Below are 21,421 nucleotides of genomic sequence, written 5' to 3' on the forward strand. Positions count from 1 at the left end.
ATTCTGCGATCCAGGTTCCACGCTCGAGAGCCATGATAGATAACACAGTAAATCGTATACGACCTTCCAGTAAATTATGCACGCGACATTCGTTAGTTCAGCGTTACTCGAGTCGCCATCGTCTTGTCACACCTGTGTCGAGCTATCGATGAAAAAATCGACTTTTGCGCTCCCTTGCTGGGACATTGTGGCACGGATTCGAGTGCAATCACTGGTCCATGAATGCCTTTTCAGTACTCAGAGATCACCGAAGTGGAAACACTTCCAAGTTTTATTTCGAATAACATAGAAAAGATATTAGAGCGTCGGTTCTCCACACTTTTTCCTTTAAGTTCGTAATTTCTGTTTCATTTTATTGTTTTCAAGTAGGTATTTTAATTTAGAACTTAAATATGGCTTGCTACGAGGATTCATTTAATTTTTGAAAACCCCCAACACATGTAAAGGTACAAAATGAAAAAAGAAAAATATAATCTTACAGTAATTAAATCCCAATGACCGATGCATTAATTGAAGGAGTCGTTTAAACAATAACATTAATTGTTTCTATCGTCTGAAACATTACGAAATGCTCTCCACTTAGGAAAACCCTGTTGGCCAATATTTTAAATAATTCTTGTCATTCACATAGAACATATAAATCGTAAAATATCAAGAAATGATTAAAATGATCAATATTCTAATCTCAGATAAAAAACAATCGATCAAAATTGATCTTTGCACACTTCTTCCAATGAATTTAATCCCCAAACGGAAACACTTATGGTTAAATAATAGCGCCCCGATCGAGAATTAAACGTGTTCCTGCCACTGAAATGTCTGTGGGCTCCTGAACGCCGATACGAGAATTCGTGATCAATTAGAGATCGATCTGATCCTGCCAGTCGCGATGTTAATCCAAAGATTGATGGACCGTATCGTAAGTCACGTTCTTAACGACCTTACCCTTTTCCATGTCTCTCGATATACCTCACCAACGTGTCGAATCTGTGTCAACGGTTCAAGTTGACACCAGTTCCTTGTACGAGCCTCGTACAGCCAGCAATAAATGTTCTTCGTAGCAGAGGGATACGGACCACATGATCAATAAAGATCTCGGATCAACTACACCAAACGTTTCCGTAGGCCGTTTCGCATTGTTACTTCGCGTTGCTACGACCGACGTGTTAGAATTTCTGTAAGAGCACTCGACCTGTATTCTAACCACTAATCTTCTTCGTAATACAATGTTCTCTGTTCTATATACCTTGGCACGACTCTAAACTTCAATTGTGTTAGGTGCATAAATACGAAGATATAAGTATTAGCACAAACAAGCATATTTATGTATAACTCTTGATACGTTTTTCGTAAATACATCTATGCAAGAATAATACAATATTTAAATCCTTTAATTTAATTCCCTCTGGAGTACTTTATTATTGTTTCCCTAGTAATTGGTTTTGAGTCATTTTCGACAAGCAAGAAATTGAATTTGTTAACCCGAGTTTCTTCTCTCTGGAATTTTAATTTTATGTCATTTTTAAAGTTTTAATCCAATACCTTATATACATTAAGGCTATATCTTTAAATTTTACATATTGAATAGAGTTGTAACTATTCAGAAGTACCATCGAAATTCATAAGGAATATAAATGAATATGCTTGTTCTATAATAATTTTTATTTAGTTCTACCATCCTATCCAGACTCTTGTTAATTGAATTAGGAACATTAAAACGCGTGCAACATCCCTCTACGTTTCATTTTATATGGTTGGCGAGGTTGCAAATACACAAAAGGGATAAATAATTACATGAATGCGACACGTGACGTCCTTTCATCGGGACAGAGGCTGATAATGCGTCCAACTGGCGTGTAATTAGATCACTGCTCGATAAAATGGAAGAGATAACGAATTTAAAGCGACAACAAAGCTCAGCCTCTGTACCGACTCCGCCATAGCGTGCAAAAAATAAGATACAATTTTGATCGAGCGATCGAACTCCTGGAATTCGCGAGTGAACAACACGGCGTGGCTATGATTGGATCATGTTCGTGTATTATCGTAAGAGATCAAAATTAAAGTTACACCATAAATAGCGAGCTATGAAATTCTACGTCGCAGTGTGCCTGTATAAAAAAATATATTCCAACGGGTACAAAAATAAAACACTTCGTATCAAATAGTACTGTAACCACATATACAATAACCCTTTCGGTCCTGAGATGCGTGTACATTGTACATATTTCAAAGTTCACAACTTTTTGTGTGCAATACACTTGCACATACGCAAGGTATTAATTAATTTCTAGCTCTTGGACCCAAAACTCAAACTGTGTGCAAGTCGCATTTTTAAAACGTCACTGTTCTAACTTCTATAAGCTATTTCATTAATTAATTGTCAGATGAATTTACTAAAAGGAATCTAAACTTAATGCAGTTTTGTGACATTCACACATATAAAACCATGCAAAGGACCATTCTACGGTATACTTTCGAACAGTATACTTTCGATTTGTCCGAAATGTCAAAGCTCCGAAAGGGTTAAGAAAATAGCATGAAAATATATTGTTTTATTATTGTTATCGCGTAGCGGGGATCGTCGTGAAACACTAGCAACCATGAATTTAGCACCTTGAGTTCGTGAAAGGGCGACCGACCTTGTAAACCGACGATGTTAACCGAGAGATATTCAGAAACTTATTTTTCTCGACAGCTCACGTCCATTACCAGTGGCCAGTGTGTATGCCACCGTGGCCAGTGCCGTGGGCAGTGATTTTCCCAGAGGGTCCAGCGATCACCACAGATCCAGCACTGGGACCAGATACAGCGGCGTTTCCTGCGTGAGGACCGGAAAGGACAGCTCCGTGGGTCGCTGGTCCGGAAAGAACAGCTCCGTGGGACGCTGGTCCGGCAAGGACTACTCCGTGGGACGCTGGTCCTGCGAGCACAGCTCCGTGGGACGCTGGTCCTGCGTACACTGCTCCATGTCCTCCGTGTCCTGCGTATCCACCGTATCCTGCGTACCCTGGATAGCCAGAGTAACTATAAGCAGGAGCTGCGTAACCGAATCCTGCGGATTGAAACGGAGGTGAGTGTTGGTGAATGATATGATGATAATTCTTGAACATATTTCAGTATTTGAGTCTTAAAGATTGAAATAGAATTCTATTTGATACAGTTTAGGGAGTATGATGAACCGCGAGAGTAGAGAGCGAGGATGTGAATCTTTCTAGCAAGATTCTGAATTTTAATTAATTTTGACGTGAGACGTATCATACCTTAGCTATTGTATAAATAGTTTATTCTCATGTTCAGGACAATAATTAAAGTAGATAGAAAGTGGTACTGCGCTAGCGATTGTGCTACTGCAAGACTTTGAATTTGAATTAATTTTGATATGGGATATATCATATTTTATCTACAAGTATTACACTCTCAATTTCAGAACAAGAAGATATATATAATTGCCTAGTCAGCATGACAATTTAAAAAATTAGAAGGTTGGAAGTAACAACTTTTCTATTCAATTTAGAAACTTTATCTAATTTATCTACTCTATGTAAGGTCCTCCTCAGAAAAATGATATTATTTATTCAAGTCTAACATAATTTGAGAATTAGATAGGGAATCCGTTGTACTCTCCTCTTTAATTGCTTTACACATACAGTCAGACCCATAAGTACTCGTATCCTTTATGTCCATTTAAGAAAGTCTAAATTAAATGAAAGGCGTGATGTTCCCAAACAAATTTTTCATTAAAAATATGTACAGAAATAGACTTTACACATGCATATATTTAGAATGAAAAATTTGTTTGAAAACATCAAACCTATCACTTAATTTAGACAAATTTCTTCAATAGACATAAAGCTACGCATATACACAATTATTTTCAAACAAATTTTTCATTACAAATATGTACACACATGTACATATACTATACACATGTACAATCAGTGTAATAAGTATTCGTGCAGCAACCATTCAATTTAAATCGGTTGCTGTACGAATACCTCTTACACTTAATGTATATATATCGAATGAAACATTTAATTGAAAACATCAAACCTGTCACTTAATTTAGACAAATTTTTTCAATAGAATAGAGGGTACGAATACTTATGGGACTGACTTTACGCGAACGACCACGAATAGTACGATTACTTACCGCCTCGTCCATCGTAGGGTCCGTCGTATCCTTCAACGTGAGCAGGGCCAGCGATGGACGAAGTGACAACAGCAGAGCCAGCAACAGCACCGGAGACTTGCACAGGTCCAGCAACAGCGCCTGACAGCTTGGCTGGGCCTATCGATGGGCCAGCCAACGAGGCGCCTCCCACGTGGGGACCAGCAACGCTAGTTGGTCCCAGAGCTGGTCCAGCGAGTGCTACGCCGTGTGCGTAGCCGAGGTGACCCCCGTAGCCTCCTTGATAAGCGCCCCCGTAACCTCCATGATAACCACCCCAAATTGCTTCGCGACGCTGGCGCGGCACAGCGGCGCCAAAGGCGAACAGGACTGCCACGATCAACTGAAAATTGGAACACAGTTTTGGTGAGTCTTCTTCTGTATATATTTTTTACGGTGCTTTTGTTTTTAATTTTTATTTTTTGTATATGGCGATGCAGTGAGGAGAAAAATATTAATCTGAGAAATTGTATTTCTTGGGTATTTCTGAGTTATTGGCATTGTTAGTTATAACTGGTTTATTATTGGTCTTCAGAGTAAAATGTGAACGAAGATTTAAACATGTATTAGTTTTGGAAAATAGGGGTAAATGTAAGAATTGTAAGTAATTATGTTAATAGGAAAACCTGGTGCCAAGGTTTCATGTCATTGAACTTGAAAGAAACTTAATGTGTAGAATATTGGTTGGGGTACAGCTCTGTGCTATTATCAACCTAACCTGGAATACAGTATAGTAAAACTGAAATGAAATAATCTAAAATGAGAAGAAGATCCTAATATAGAATATTATAAAATAATATAAAATAAGAAAAGCATCCTGATACTGATATTGTAAAATAATATAGAGTATGAAAAAATCCTAACATGGTATATCATAAAATATAAAAGAAGGAACAGATTCTCCTACATGGAATTAAAAAATAAAGTAGAATAAGGAAAAGGTTATTGCACATTAGGACAAAAAGACAGGAGAAAAATCGAAACACATTCTCCCTCTTCTTCTTATCCATATTATTTCATCGCACTCTTAAAATGATTGCATCGAGCAAGATTAGGTAGCAAAACATAAAGTAATATCACCAATATGTATCTTATCAGTCTCGTCGCATCTATCTTCGAGCATCGAGGTTACCAAAAATCGACGAGAAAAGCGGAAGAATCGCCACTGTCACAACGTCACTGTCGAATAAACCGATCAACTCTGGATCTATCTAAATAATCTCCAGATACATCGAAGCGCGCCGACGAACGATCACTACTCGACGCTTCCGATCGTGGGATCGAATACTTACTAGGGCCTTCATCTTGCCAACCGATTGCTGAGTGTACCCACGGACGACTTGGCCGATCTTTATATACTTCTCTTGGATCCCGACCGCGCCCCCGTTGATCCCTTCAAATCATATCCGCTGATGGTGCAGCGTCAGCCATTGTGCAAGAAGGTCACCGTCATCCGGCACACCCACCCTTGGGACTAGGTGTCCCATTGGCCGACCTTCGGCGACGAAACGTTGAGAAAGAGTTAATTTTCGCTCGGCGAGGAATCTGGGGAACACTTTTTTCCTGCCATTGTTTCTCCACCCGAGTTCGCATTTCTTCACGAACTGCCAAGCCTAACCGTGTCAGTCTTTCTCTCGTCCACTGGTTGGAGCGTCGAAGACCAAAGCGTCGAGTCTCCAGAAATCAGAGAATCGATGGACGTGTCGTGGTTTCATGGGTTCGTGACCTAGAACGAGCAGAAGGTAGATTAAATAACGTGGAATAGAAAAAGGAGTCCGATTGATGAGTATATTTGTGCTCAACTAACTGGGAGATAGGATCTTGAGGATTATTTGTGCAACTTTGTTTGATAGGAATCTTCTTGAACAGGATAGGTATAGACCAAACTAATAATTTATGTATTAAGAAATTTCATAAATGGTAGGTGGATTATTTGTCCAGCTTTGTTTGTCAATGATCGTTTCGGATGGGCTGCGTAGTCCAAGCTAACAATTTACATATTGAGTAACTACGTAAACAGTAGGCGATTATTTCTCTAGTTTAATTTGGTAATAAGATTCTTGGATAGGTTGGGCAGGTCAAGTTAATAATTTATGGGTTGAGTAACTACATGAATAGTGGATGAATTATTCGGTTAGTATCTTTGGACGGTAGCTGAGATGAAGAGATAAAGGTACTTCTCGATAATCGTTAGCAATTATTAAATAAAGTAACAGGTCTACTTTAATCTAGTTGCCTTCTTCAGATAAATCGATTTAATTCTAAAATACTGAATTAAATACAGAACAGAGATTATGTCCAAACCGTGGGGAAGGTAAACATTTTAAAAACTTACATTATAAACAAAAAAAGAGATACAATTCTATTTTCTAACAGCGAAAATTACTAGCACCATGAGGACAGGAAATGGCGGAGAAAATCTATTTAATTCTTCGCCTAAGGGTGAAGTAGCAGAAAGGACGAGTTATGCAAGGAAACGTGTAAATTAAAAACTTTCAAGCGTTGAGACCGTCCTTCTTTACGCTTGAGGGGCTCGAAAAGTCACAAGTCGTCCTTTGCTCGTCCACTGGGTAGAGAAACCAACATCGCAGCTTCCATCCCCCTTTGACGCGACTCGTCGATGGATTTCACGACGTGACGACCGCTTCACTTTATAAGGCGGAACTTCGTAACGAGAGACTGTCTTTTGGTGGCAACTTTCGTCTCCTGTCGGAGTCACTGAATCCCCATTGTCGATGGACGAAGTTGCACCGTTCCAGTGCACGCTGAAATGAACATGAATCGTTCTGCCAGGCCATCCGTGAGAACGTTTCGTCTTCCACGCGGACCAACCGCGCCTCGAATACCGCGATCTTCACCATTCGTTGGTCGATTCGCGATTTCCTCGCAACTTGCTCCATAAAACAGTATATCAATACTTCGGGATGTGGGTCAGGCTAAATTGAGACATATACATTATATTTGGAGTGCTGGAGAATACCGCAAGACAGTATTGTACTAGTGACGTTGTATGAATGTAAATTCTTAATATACAATTGATTTTCTTTAAAATAGTTTCATCGTCAATGTATTTAAATACTTTTACCCGCCACTAAAGCTATTATATTTTTTCGTTCCTAAAGTAAATTGAAATAATTAGATTTAAACTGCAGATGCTTGATTTAACTATCACCGCTTTGATACATACAGTCAGTCCAATAAGTATTCGTACCCTCTGTATTTATTGAAGAAATTTGTCTAATTTGAACGAATGCTTCCTGTTTCCAAATAAATTTGTAATTATTAATATGTACGCGAATAAACGTCCAACACGTACACATTAATCATTACAAATTGATTTGGAAACATGAAAACGATCATTTAAATTAGAAAAATTTCTTCACTATACATAAAGGGTACGAATGCTTATAGGGCTGGCTGTATTTCACCTACGTCCTAGATTAATACATCATTAAAAAGTGATGTCTTTTTGTATTTTTGTATACCACATCAAGCAGTGTCTTCAAGATCAATGAATATTGAATTTTTGTTCCTAGCATGAATAACGTTGGAATTGTTAAAGTTTAAAATAAAAGAAATGACTCAGATTTCTTCAAAATCCCTTTCATTTAAATAAGACGATACGTGCTCTAAAACGTAGCTTAGCTCGTGACGTGTCCGCGGTTAACATGGAATTAAAATTCGAGCACGATCCCATCATAAGTTGCGCGTTATCCCCTAACTGCGCGATACTTTGGGTGCGCGCGCTAGATCATAGCGTGGAAAGTAGGACAGGTAAGCTGGCGGACTTTCCTGGATCCCCGTTTTTACACAAAGAAAACTACAAATTCAGAGACAAGGATCTACTTGAAATTTTTCGACTGAATAAGAGAACGAATCTGTATTAATTGGACTGAATTATATGCATCTATGACGTAAACTAATAGACACGTGCTAAATATAATCAGAAAGTGTGTACGCAAATGCAAAATTAAATAATAATATTATGTGCTAATTGTAGAAAATATTCAATTCACATTATGTGTATTTCATGTATGTTGAATATTTTATGATACGCTACAAATGCATAAAATCCACAGTAACAATATTGAATGCAGATATTACACATATGTAGATTTACTGTTTGCTCGCAACGTGAAATGAACGTAATCGTATTATTGTATTAATACATCAATCCTTATTCTCAAGAGAATTTTAAGAAATTTTCAATTTAATTTTAAGGAAGAAGTAAGGAATAAAGAAAATAGAAGCTGGAAGTACGATTACACAAGGGACAGATTGACGCAACCGAGTGTATAAATTACGGAAAATCACAGTGTAACTGAAACGCTCGGGCCAATCGCACCGAGAGGTTAATGATCACGTTCGGTTATCCTACTTATTCATCCATTTATCGTCACAGCGAATCGCAGCTCATACTAATTACGTTACTCTTACGTCCGCGTAATTGGCTCTTTTGTTCCAGAGGCGCGTTTCAAACGACGGCGTCTTTATTCGCGGTGTTCACATATTCCCCGTCTCCTGCCTACGTTCTTCAACCCTTTATGGTTGGACATATTGGTGAACGAACAATGGGCAGGCATTTTAATAGGAGATTTTTCTATTTAAGATATTTCGATAGTCTATTCCAATATAATTAATTACTCAAACATTTCGAACATTCGTGGAGAGTTTACACGATTCTATTTTATAGTAACACTAGGTTTACACGGTTTTGATCCATTCCTAACTGTACAAGGTTTTACAGAAACCGTTTATATTTTTCGTCAACCATTTATGTTAACCTTTTCCAAATAAAAAGGCAAGTAAAACATTTCCAAGTAAAACATATATCCAAATTTATTTTTGTTTAAAGCTTTTAATCAGTTGTAGTAAATCGACTTCACTTATTACAGCATTATCTCGGTAATAGGAATCTGATACAATTAAACTACTATTAAAATTACTTTTATCCTTTCAACACTATGAAATATCTCACTAGTCTACTATACACTCAACTTTCATATTATCTACATTCCTCAACAAACTTTAACAAATTTATCTCAGATGAACACTCAGTGGCAAAAGAATATAAGAGAATTAATAATTGAATAACGCTTGGGAGAACACTGTTCCTAAATAATTATTTCGTATCGAGTTCCTGACGTTGACCTCTGCATGATCGACCGTATTTAAACGAGCTGGTAAATGCTATTTGCATAGTTCACGCGTGCCGTTTTTATTCTCTCACGCCGCGATTCTTCAACCTCTGTGTTCCCCCTCGAAAAATCGTGGGCGTCGAGCCGCGTCATCCTCACAGGTGAAGCAACCGATCGGCAAGCAGCTCCAAGTCGAGCGCTAGCATTACGGCTGGGAAAGAGTCACGTTCTCAGGGATTAATACGGTTTTCTCCGCCACGTATTGCCTGCAGACGAAGCTGTGGGGCGTAAGCACATCGAACGTGACCTTTCCTCCACGGTTGCAAAGAAAGATGGGATCTGCAGTGCTCTGATTATCGCGCCTACATCGATACACATTTGGATCTCCTGTCTTATAATATAAAGTCACACCTTTGATCAATGACACGTTCACTGCACAAATCAATCAACTCCACTTTTTGAAAAATCTTAAATTTAAGTGTCAAAGCACTTGGTATAGTCATAACTTTTCGGAATGATAAAGATTAACACCATTAAACGACATTTCTTTGGCCACTGAAAAATAAATAATTTATTTCAGAGACCATTTTGATCGCATTTCTCAACTTTTTGTTTTATGAAATCGATATGTGTAGTGAATGGCTCAAATGTGTCACGAATTAAATAGCAGAGGGAAGAATTCAAGTTTCTTCTCGTTGGTAAGAAATAATCTTTTTGATATTATGTGTACCACGATGATGAAATCTACGCGATAGAATGATTTTACATAAAAAAATGAAAGAAAAATGTAGAATGAAGTCTCTGTCCAGGTGGTTTCCTTTCCGTGAAAATTAATTTTGAATATGCGTGGGGCACGCAACAATTTCAGTACAACTAGGTCAATGAATTTGATAATACATGTTTATCATGGTAATATACAATGCAAGAATACGGTGGTGTTGAAACTTTATTCTACATTTTCGACTTAGAATCATCTCCTCTTCGATTACACTTCCAATTATTGAACACCTTGTGTAAATGCTCAGTAGCAATGATTTTCCATAACAAGAATTGATCAGTGGTTTTTTTACAATTCTTTCCGTATTTCTAGCATTACATTCCTTCAGTTAACACGTTGGCTGCCAGACTAAAACTTGTAAAAATTTCTAGCAAGTAAAAAGTTCATCTCAAGACTGTTGAAGATTAGATATTTTAACATTTGTCGTAGTATTTAATTTCGTAATCAACTTAGTTCACAAATTCAATCCAAATTTACTTTCATTATCGTCTCACTTTTTGAATTAATTTGTTTGGTTCCTTACTGGAAAGTCCTGTCACCCATTCCTGACGTGGCGAACAACGTGTTAAACAGAATCACGGGTAAAAAATTGCGATCTACACAGTTAATCGCAATCCACAGGCTCTTCATAAAATTCAAGTGACCTTTACCTACATCCACTCTCGTATTAACCTGATTGCCTCAGAACACAGTTCGGGTACCCTAGTGACTCGATCTCTATCGTCGTGTTTACTATCCTTATGAGAACGGTCGAATTAATGTGAGAACGTCACGGGTAATAGAACAAAGCGTAGCGAAACGAGATCATAAGCGTGGAACGAACCGCGGTAGCGAGTGGGACCTTTGCATCCGTTTTCTGGCGCGATATTAGTCGAGCAACGATTTACGGGCCATTGCATCGATGGGAGGTTCGCTTAGGCGTCTTGAAATTCGTTGCTGGATAGAACGAACGAGGAGGAACGGCCGCCCCGTCGAGATTGAACGTGATCACTGCTAATGGTGAGACTGACATTTGCAGTCATTGTCTGCGCCGCGGCGCAGATGCAATACATTGGGATTCTTATGGGAGCAAAGTAGCCTACTAGGGGCCTGGAGCGGAACCGTGGCGAAAAGTCGAACGTGGCCGAATTGTTTTCCAATTTGGGACATTCTCGAGGCCATTTTGCATCGAAACTATAGGGAAAGTGAGAAATTTTAGAAGAGAGAAATTAACCAAGTGCGAGTGATTGTTGGTATTTTTTGCAAACCAAATGTCATTTTGATTCAAGTTCTGTATTAAATTATTTTATTTACACCCTTTGCACTCGGATGTCTCATATGAGGAGATATCGTGAGTCGAGCAAATTGTGTTATTGATTACGTAGAATAAATTTATGCTAGGGCAAATTTTTAAAAGGTTTCAATGAAAATGTTTCCTTGAAGTTTTCTTATTGAGAACACACGAGAAAGCAAACCAAAGTATGGTATATATACAGAGATTTAGAGAAAAGTATATGAGCAGGCGTTACGTGAAAAGAGTATAAAGTAAATGGTCTCCTAAAAGAGGCTTCAAGGTTTTGTTTTTACTAATAGAATATGTCTGTCAACATGGCGTAATGGACAGTTTCAATTATATTTAATTACAATCATGTGTACTTTATTTAAAATATACCAATTGAACATATTCAATGTGCATTAATACAAGAATATATTGAATACATCAAAAAACAAAATTCTAAAGGCTGTCTTGAAAGATCGTTTATGTTTGCAGTGGTCTGAACGCTTCGAGTAAGCTATAAGAATTAATCAAGTGTAATAATACCAAAAAAGACACGTTTCCAAAGTTATACTATTTAATGTAATGCGATTCCTATTCGCAAATTTTGCAACGAGATTATACTAAACTTATGTTTGATTCGTTTATCGATACCTCTTGAGTAAAGTGGTGTAAATTTATACATCCATGTAATCCAGTAAACCAGCAACAGATCAAAGGATTCGATAATTCTCCGCATAATGGGCCTTTAATCGAAAATTGACCTACCGATTACCGTGTAATTTATCGTCTCGGCTGCATTGCCAAACAATACCGATTACCCACGTGAATCAAAACGCTGCTGTTACACCCCGTGGCTTGTTTGATCATAAATGAGAAATGTAATCGGCGGCTGAATGAAACACTGAATTATGTATGAACACGCGTACCTCCTTCGCTCAAAATGATACAGGAACCAGTCCGTCGACCCATATAAACGGTGGTCCGTTTCGACGACGTTATGAAAATTCACGAAACGCTCTTCAGTGGTCTACGTCCAAGCAACGGACTCTCATATCCATTCAAAGCCACGGGAACGACGCTCCTCGAATTCGTGACTTTATTATAGTCGACCCGTTTCATTGGCCAGAGGCTACTATTCTCTATCCCATCAGGATGATTACTCGAACCTTTACGATGCTGGTCTCGTATAAACATCGCGACGACATCGCGAATTAATTCAAATCACCTCGTGAGGATCACTGGTAATCAAATTTCAATTTATCGAACGGTGGCTGACCGTTGTCTGGGGTTGAATCGTGTCGTTATTTAGTCAAGTAGGTGGTGGAGAAGTCCTAGTAAATTTTGAAAGCAGTTTAGGAATAAATAAATTAATAAGTTATGCGCAGTCAAGAGGCCGAAGAAAAGCGTGATTTTTGTAATTTTTTATTCGAACATTGTTATGTAATGGGCTATTTTAGTCCATGCACAAACATTTTACTGACAAATAATCTTTACAAATTAATTATCCGCTATTGAAATATCCTCGTTAAGATTGTTTCATTCCATTATTAACACATCCGCGACCGCTGACGTGAGTTCACGTCCCTTCAAGTTCTATTTCTGGTTCTGAAAAAGTGATGAAAACCTTTTTATTTTATACAATACATATTTACAACATTGATATTTCAAAACATATTTTATAATTTTTATCTTCGCCCTAACGATACAAGTTCGCGATGTTCAGCTTCAGAATTTGATTATTTTCGTCAGTACTCGGTGTGAGACACGCAAAATGAGCTAAATACATAAACAAGTCCATAAAAAAAGAATCTCCATTTCCATAAGTACGGAGCTGTTCTCTGGATCAATGAGAGCATCGACAAGGAAGGAGAAAATATAAAGTTTACAGAGTCAGTAGCATTAGGAAAGATAGAAGAGTGCATTAGACCAGAATAAGGATAAAGGAGGCTTATAATTGGTCACGTTTAGCAATGAATGTGATAGTTGCATGTTGCCAGGAGGTAAAGGTGAAATTTAATCGTTCGATGTAACCTTCCGAATTCGATCAAGAAAGGAATTGAAAGATCTATGCGTGGGATATCGACGCGAGGATCGACTACGGGGATCACGGACGCATCCACGAGCGCAGTTCCGTTCGATGAAACCGTCAGTCTCATCGGAGATTCAGTGACGAAATGACCTTGGCCGCAAAACCCAGGCTCGCACGCCTCGCGAGCAGATTCTTCTGGGAACTCGTGTAGGTATAGCACACCCCCGAGAGTGAAAGGACTACGCCTGTTCTAACGCTATAACGCGACGCAAGCTAGCCTCTTCCACCATTTTTACGGCAATTCGCACGATTCGCTGCTTCTGGTCAAAAGTCATACTCATTACTGATAAATTCTTCATTGTCTTCGTAAATAGACAATCCTGCATCGGACATGAATTTTTCATTTCTTTTTAATTTATCATGGAAGCTCCCTTAGTTCTATATCTCACTCATACCTTACTTTTTTAAAGAGAAAAAAGATTATTTTACAATGGATATGTATTAAGTGTTTACAAAATGTGGAACTGTGAAATTTATGAATTTATGTATTCAAGAAATTTTATTCAAAAAGGATGAGAATACACTTCTATATCAAAATAAATGAAGAATATACTACAGCATAGGCAAGTCTCTTGTTGTCAGATTTTTAACAGGATGTATCACAAGAAATAACGTATTGTATTCATGCTAGTAAAAAATGAATTAATATAATTCAGTTTGGTAATGTTTACTGGCTCATTGACATATAAACAAGAGTCTTTATGCTACTAAACACATATTTATATGAACAATTGAATAATACTGACCTGTAATAGCATGGTAATGTTTGTTTTTCTTCAAGTTAACGTTTATTGTCAGCAAAAAGCAGCTCTAGAGAACTAAATATCAACTCCTATAATACACATTAACAATATTTGTTCATGCAACGTCCGAGAATATGACTTTGCTGTAATATTACACTGCATGGACAGCGGTACATGCTTCTTCTAAAAATATTGAAAATCATTACTAACCAATAGGTTACTACAATTAGCTCGTGATTTCAGTCAGCAAACGTTTCGTTTTAGTTGCTTCGTGTACCGACGGCCTAATAGTTTCCGAGATATTGGACCACGTAAGTTTTGTCAACGCCCCTTACGCTAAATGTTAGCATTAGTTTAAATTACTTTAAGATCAAAATCTAAATTCAACTCATTCTTAGCACGGGCGAAGCCGTGCCGAGGCCTGCTAGTTGCATATAAACAAGGAATAGATGCAATCCCCCAAATACCTTCGCCGTCAACGTTGAAGCTGTTGCTGGTCGAACATAAAACTTTAATTTACGTTTAACCATACATTGTTACGAACATATTTATTGGGATCCCAAACAGATGTGTTTCCGTATTTCATTGTATATTTTGACCTACTCTGCGAACGACAGTCGTAAAATTCACGAATGCTCGTTGAAGCCGCAGAGAGGCAAAATCGACGAAGTTGTCAATGAAACGGGGGAAAAGAGTATATTAAAAGAGTGAGGAGTATAAAGCGTAGGTAATATAAGAGCATTTTATCTTTGCGGGCAATGATACGTCGGTAGCACATTCGCGGATAAGAGAGTTTAGAACGCATCGTTAACTATTTAAGTGCCCCCTGGGGCAGAAACTATTAGCGTTATCACGCGCGAAATCCACTTTCAGCCTTCCTGTTACCGTCTTTTATAGCAATCCGCAGGAAAAGTGGCCGTGGATGCAATTAGAGCAAGGAATACTCTATCGAAGTAAATATTTACATAAACGACTTACATCTTGGACTGTCCTAAATACCTGCAATTCCGTATTAAAGCTCAAATTAAATCTAACTTACGCAAAAACCTTAACAGTATTAAACACCTGAAATCGTCTCAACACTCGTCACTACATAACAAGATATAACTTTACATCTTCCACTCTTAACCCATTCATATATCATACGGAAAAGTGGACAATTCGTTCTTACCATCACTATGTTATTTGATTTTAATTTCCAAGTAAATTGCCTAAGTGATACAGAGCTTTAATTCCAAAACTATTGGTGAATGCAAAATTTCAAATATGGAAATTGCATGGTAAAATGGGGCTCATGTTTCAGCGAGAAGGAATTTTTGTTAACTTTGTTATTTGAGGAGATATGATGGTCAAGTTTCGTTTCTCAAATGGAACTATATATATTTTTTTATACCATGCGATAGTATTTTTTAAGACGAATTCATTAAGCTTTAGGCTGATCGCACACGGCGCAACTGAACCAGTTTCAAACCACTCTGAAACTAGTTGCATGTAACCGTAAATCTAGGTAAAACAAAGATAGTGGAGTAGGTAAAACAAAGAACGCAAACGGTTTGCAACACTAATTTCAAATCGGTTGCGCCGTTAAATCTATAAAAAAAAAAAAATTCACGGTGGATTTAGATTTCATTGTCGAACTGATCCGATAAAGTTAACTCGGGAAATGTATAAATTCTATTCCTTATTATTGCCGCAATGTCAGTTCTACATGGAAACAATATGAATATGAAAAGAAAAAATTAGAACTTAATCACTCCTGGAGCTACAACAATTTCGTTGCTCGAATTGTATTTATAATATCACCATTCGAAACCAGGAACTTAAACAGTTACTAGCAAGATTCTTGGGAGATCCTTGTCTTTTCACTCAGATCGAAATTTCATTTTCCGAGAAATAGCGTTCTTCGAGTTTTAGTGTGCCCGACTGTTATAGAGAATCGATGGGCTGATACTTTCGAGGGGGATAATAAAAATGAGTGGAAAATACGGTAGTACACCACGTTTTGCCTCTTTGGCGGTATCGTCGATCGGCTCAGACGTTCGCGAAGAGGTTCCCATCGGATTCCGCGAGTTAGCGGGCGCTCGATGGCTTTTATTTTATTCGCGGTCAACTGCAGAGCCGGGAAAGCCTCGTTCGTTGAGTTCACCGGCGCTCGGGAGCCTGGAAGAGATTTAAAGTCCCTTTAGCGGACGGTTAAAGCCGTATTTGTGGCCGACCGATGCTAGAAAGTTCGAACCTCTTTCCCTGCGTCGAATATGATGGGTCAGCGTCGAACGATCAGCCTTAATGCTCTTTCAATCGAGATCGAGAATACTTCTGATCCCGAGCGGAGGATTCCTGAGCTCTTCTCGCTGGCAACTGCTGCTCGCGATCATTTGCGAAACTCTCTCTTTCCCACGTCATATCCTAATCGAAAATGAGATCGGGCTCGAGACAAGCACATCTTCAGCTTGGAATTTTAACACCCGAGGATAGACTTCGAGGACTCCATCTACTGGATCTTTAAGGAATCTATTTACTGATCTTTCAAGGGTCCTTAGTTATTTCTTAAGGACATTTTATTCTTTGTTAAATAGAAATTTGTTTTGGTATAATTTCATTCATCAACATCTGTTGAATAATCAAGTTAAATTATAAGACGAAATTTGAAAAGGTACAGATTTTATACTGAGACAATCAACACAAATTGTTTTCTCGAAACGTGTTCTTCGCCCATTACCGCTAATATAAAGTGATTAATTCTTCATAGATTTTAAAAATAGCTTTCTGTCAAACTTTTATAATACAATTCAACAAGTTGCGTGTTTAATTTATTCCTTAAGTAGCGCTGCGGTGTGATTGAAACGTGGAATGAGCGATAAGCTTTATATTCAGGAAGAGAGTTTTTGCTAATTAGGTTTGAATTTACTGTTGTATATTAAAGTAAAAAAGTCTAGAATCTTTGATGAACTCAAAGTTTAAATAAAGAAGAACTATAGTTTGTTGGCTATCAAAACATAATGCACAAAGCATAAGTACTCTATGTTCAAATATATGAAGTCCTCTTAACACAATAATAATAAATATAAAAAAATATAAGGAACTATAGTGGAACTGATTTCTATAGATTTAAGCATTTAGTGGAAGTTTATTTTTACATTATAGTGTTCCACTATAGTGCCTCGTTCTTAAATTATTACAGATTCTTCGCAGTATTAGTATTTTACTTAATTGTTTTTTTCGATAGTTTCTCTATTAACAAACGGTATATAAGTGTCCTTCGTTAAGAAATATTACGTGTTTTCTTCTTATTTTGATAAAAATTGTATGGTTGAAAATATTTAGCAATAAACACTTCGTCGTAATTACACTTTATTTTAAACAACTTTTAGATTGATCAATAATTTGTAATTTTTAATAATGTTTCTAATTATGTTCATATCTTTTGTAGCTCCATTATTGTTCTCTAATATTGTTTAATTTTTATATGTACACTACACCACCATACAATTTTCAACTATCACTGAATGCATTTACTTATGATGATTTCTCTTAAACACAAATTTTAATAATATATATATTGCAGTTTACTACAACATTGCTAACAAAAGATTCACTATCTATTTAAATAAATAACTATAATACCATCATCCGACCAGCCATCTAAATTCAGTCATTCAAAGCGAAAGTATTGTTTCGAATCTAATCTATAAAAGAACTCGGAGTCCCCGCTAGAAAATCAATGTGAAAGCTTGAACATATCCTGCTCCTACGCACTCTAAAAGCTTCCAAACGTACTGGTGTACAGCTATTCTAAATAACAAAACATTTTTCGAAACTTTCCAAACGCTCTCCAGTATGCCCAGCCAAAGACCCCGCATTTTCTCATTTTCTATTACCGCGAAGGTGGAAGTTTAGAAACAGAGTTTCTATAGAGAATCCCCTAACTCAGCTTTTGATGCTCGTCGTACGAGTTTCCAGTTTGGCCCATTTCACGCGACTCTCTCATCCGAAAACCTGTTCAATTAAAAGGTCCTCGTCGCGAGGTTGCAACGCCCCCGCAGTCTGGATATTATTCCACAAAGCGTCCATTGTTCATCCTCTTGATCATCCTCGCAAGTATCGATCCGTGTACAGCTTACAAAAGCGACGAACGGATCCCTCTGTAATCATCGATGAACCAATTACCGTTTAATGTTGGCACCTCGTAGGAAAGGAAAGACCATCGTCGTAGCTTAGAGTTACCTTTGTGACGCTCGCGTAACCTGCTGTTCGACGCTCCACTTCCGGTAGAATAGATTCTGCGTGGATTTGCGGATTATGTACGTCGAACTCTCGAGGTCGATTCGCCATTTTGATTGGTATCGGGATGCCAGTTGCTGAAACGTTTAAACAAATTTATGTTACACTAGAATTAATTAATATGGCAGTGTTTATTTTGTACAGAGTTATATAAAGTTTGCATATAGCAAATATTTTGTACAGAGTTGAATAGAGTGAATTAAATTTTTGAAGGGAATATTTTTCATATTTCATAGAATGCATTTGTTAAATTGTAAGAATGTTTGATATATGGTTCATTTGTCAGATATCTTTAGTTATTGTTTCTTTTCTACAATTGAATGTCTGTATGTATGCATGTTTACGTATGTTGCAGTTGATTGTATTCTTTATTCAAGAAGTGAAATGGAATTTCTTGTTGACTTCTTTTCGTGTGAGGCAATAATATGCATTAGATATTTATTAACATTCTGCATGTATGGATACGTGTATTTATGAATGTTGACGTTTGTTTGCCTTACATCTCAAGAATGATTTCTCAGAATATCATGAAATTTCGAATGATGATTGCCACATCGTGTGACCACTTCATAAATAGCTTCATAAAAAATTCATAACTTCGATACTTCATACCCTCGTAACTTCGTAAAAGCTTCATAAATACGAAGTATTTCCAACTCTATGAATATTCCAAGTATGATATCTTTCACGTAACATTTTCAAAGTACCCGCAACAAAGTTTACAATGAACAATTCCAACGACCACGTTTTTTAGTAAATCATTGCCCAAATAAATTACGTACCGATGCATGTTTCTCGACATCCATTATTGGATAAAAGGAACAAGGGGAAGTCACGCGGTCGAAATTTCACTCACGGGGCGGAGACACGCGACGCGAGGGGTCATTAGCGCGTAAACGGGCAATTTCGATTCGAACGTGGAACTTTCTAACGAGCTGACGGCTCTTGACAAATCTGTCGTTAGCAAACCAGATCCGGACGATCGGGGTGCAGCGAACCGTAAGCAACAGGCGGTCGATTTCGAGTTTAATGTTTCGTTAGAGTCTCGGTCCCTTAAACGCATCGAGAACGGATATCTTTCTTGGTCAGTTCCACTCTCTGACTGATCCTGGCGTAAGTTTTCCGTGAAGTGGCCGATCCAGCGCTACGGTTACCGTTGAAATTGCCCTTTGTCCAAAGTTTATCGACTTCTGATTGGGGGAGAAAACTACCTTCGGCCAAGTTTAATGAATTGGAACGCGACTCGTTGCGGGCTGTTCTTTCGAAAGTAATTTAATTTAAGATTGTTACGTTAGGAAATAAGCGGTGTCGATCCAGAGCCTTCAAGGGATCTAATGTTTATTTGATTTGCTCGGTTAAAGGGAAGTTGTCAGTTGTCAAGGGAAGATTTCATAGAATTCTAATTAATTTAGAATTTTAATATGGAAGTACTTAGAATTATTGTTAACGTAGAAATTGTGCAAATTCATTCAAGTGTTCTCCAGCAAAATATTTTGTTATTGTTCTGAATGCAGTCCATCGGGTATCTTAGATTCAGGGAATAAATGATCATTCTTGTTTAGAATCATCAGAACAGATTTATATATGAATATATCTGTATTACAATTGTATAGCATAGTAATAAGATTTAGATAATCGATATCTTGTACCTTTTGTCTTTCACTGAATAATTATGGTAACTATTTGTCATACCTACGTTTATTCAAACATATTAAAATTAAAATAATATAATCTCCGTTTTGGTTTCAAAGGTAACACATAATTTCAACGAACCTTGAAGGCCCTCTTCAGACCATCTTACTTAAAAAGAATTAACTGAATCACAACAAAGTCAGAAATGCTACAATAAATATTAAACTTGCTGATGCATCCATTCCAAGAAACCCAAAAAACCCTGCCCATTTATAGAAATGGAATGAAATGAACGAGAGAGTCGAGTCAAAGGTGGAGTGACTTCCAGGAGAAATATTTTAGAAATTCGTAGAGAACTTTTCCAGATTACAAAGAGTTGAAGGAGCGATGGATAGAGGGAGTTAGCAAGTTAACTTCGGTCAAATAATCCTATTTGAATTATTAATATTCTTACCTTATTTCGTGACAGTTCCCTGACAACGATTAATGGAACTTCCAGTTTTCGTTCGGCCTGAGCCAGCGTCACCCTTGTCCCATCTCCCGCGGATGACTGAGCTGCGTTCATGACTGGTACAGTTCATCGTCCCGTGAAAGTCGAATAATCGCCTCAACAACGTTAAACCATAGTAGCTATTCGATAATGCACGACGGCGAGTAAACTTTTGGGAGCGACGACAGCCTTTTGAGCTCGCCAAGGGAGAACGACGTTCCGTGGGAGCTGTTTGCTCTTCGCAAATCGTTTTGATTGAAGGTCGTATTCGGGTCGCGTTCGTGGAGTTTCAGACCTCGAATGTCAGGATGAAATGGTTATGAGTTTAAATGCTTTACCAGACTGTCGAATAGTTTATCGTTTCTTATGGAATGCAAAATAGTAAGAGTTACGTCGATATGAGGAGTAAATAACGACTTAATCAAACTTGGACGAGTTATTATGTATTTCATGTTGTAATTTAAGTTTCTGTTTTTTCTCCTTTGCTTTAAGTAATATTTGATTTCTTGGAGATTCAGAACATTCGAATAAACAGGTTTATTTCAAGGTCTGAATGTTTAATTATAAGGTTCTTTGATAAACGTTAAAGAACAACAAATATGAATACAATTATCTACTTTATTATTTATATTTACAAGCATCTATTTTTATTAATATCTTTGGAATAATTGATAATTATATATCTTCACTGATAATACACTATAATAATGAGTGTTGCCAATCTTATATTTATCTGTTCCTAAATTTTTGATAGCCCCAAACATGATCCAATGCATAAGTAGTAGCATTTAACAGATTGTTGAAAGCTTACAATTAGTCGCAGTGACATTTGATTATCCTT

General features: G+C 37.4%; 1 protein-coding gene across 1 annotated transcript; it reads right to left on the minus strand.

Annotated features, from left to right (window-relative positions):
* Nucleotides 1-2,211: 2,211 nt before the first annotated feature.
* On the minus strand, nucleotides 2,212-5,524 carry LOC128889272 (cuticle protein 65-like). The gene is made up of 3 exons (XM_054146733.1): nucleotides 5,464-5,524; nucleotides 4,154-4,514; nucleotides 2,212-3,055 (listed from the first exon to the last, which is right to left on the minus strand). The coding sequence occupies exons 1-3, from the start codon at nucleotides 5,473-5,475 to the stop codon at nucleotides 2,709-2,711; spliced, it is 720 nt and encodes a 239-aa protein (XP_054002708.1). The 5' UTR covers nucleotides 5,476-5,524; the 3' UTR covers nucleotides 2,212-2,708.
* Between the last annotated feature and the right edge of the window lie 15,897 nt (nucleotides 5,525-21,421).

The sequence above is a fragment of the Hylaeus anthracinus genome, unplaced genomic scaffold (assembly GCF_026225885.1).
Source record: "Hylaeus anthracinus isolate JK02 unplaced genomic scaffold, UHH_iyHylAnth1.0_haploid 11997, whole genome shotgun sequence".
Lineage (NCBI taxonomy): Eukaryota > Metazoa > Arthropoda > Insecta > Hymenoptera > Colletidae > Hylaeus > Hylaeus anthracinus.

Coding starts and splice junctions, on each gene's coding strand:
- LOC128889272 (XM_054146733.1), bottom strand. Junction 3,056..4,153: donor ACCCTACGATGGACGAGGCG/GTAAGTAATCGT, acceptor TTCAATCCGCAG/GATTCGGTTACGCAGCTCCT.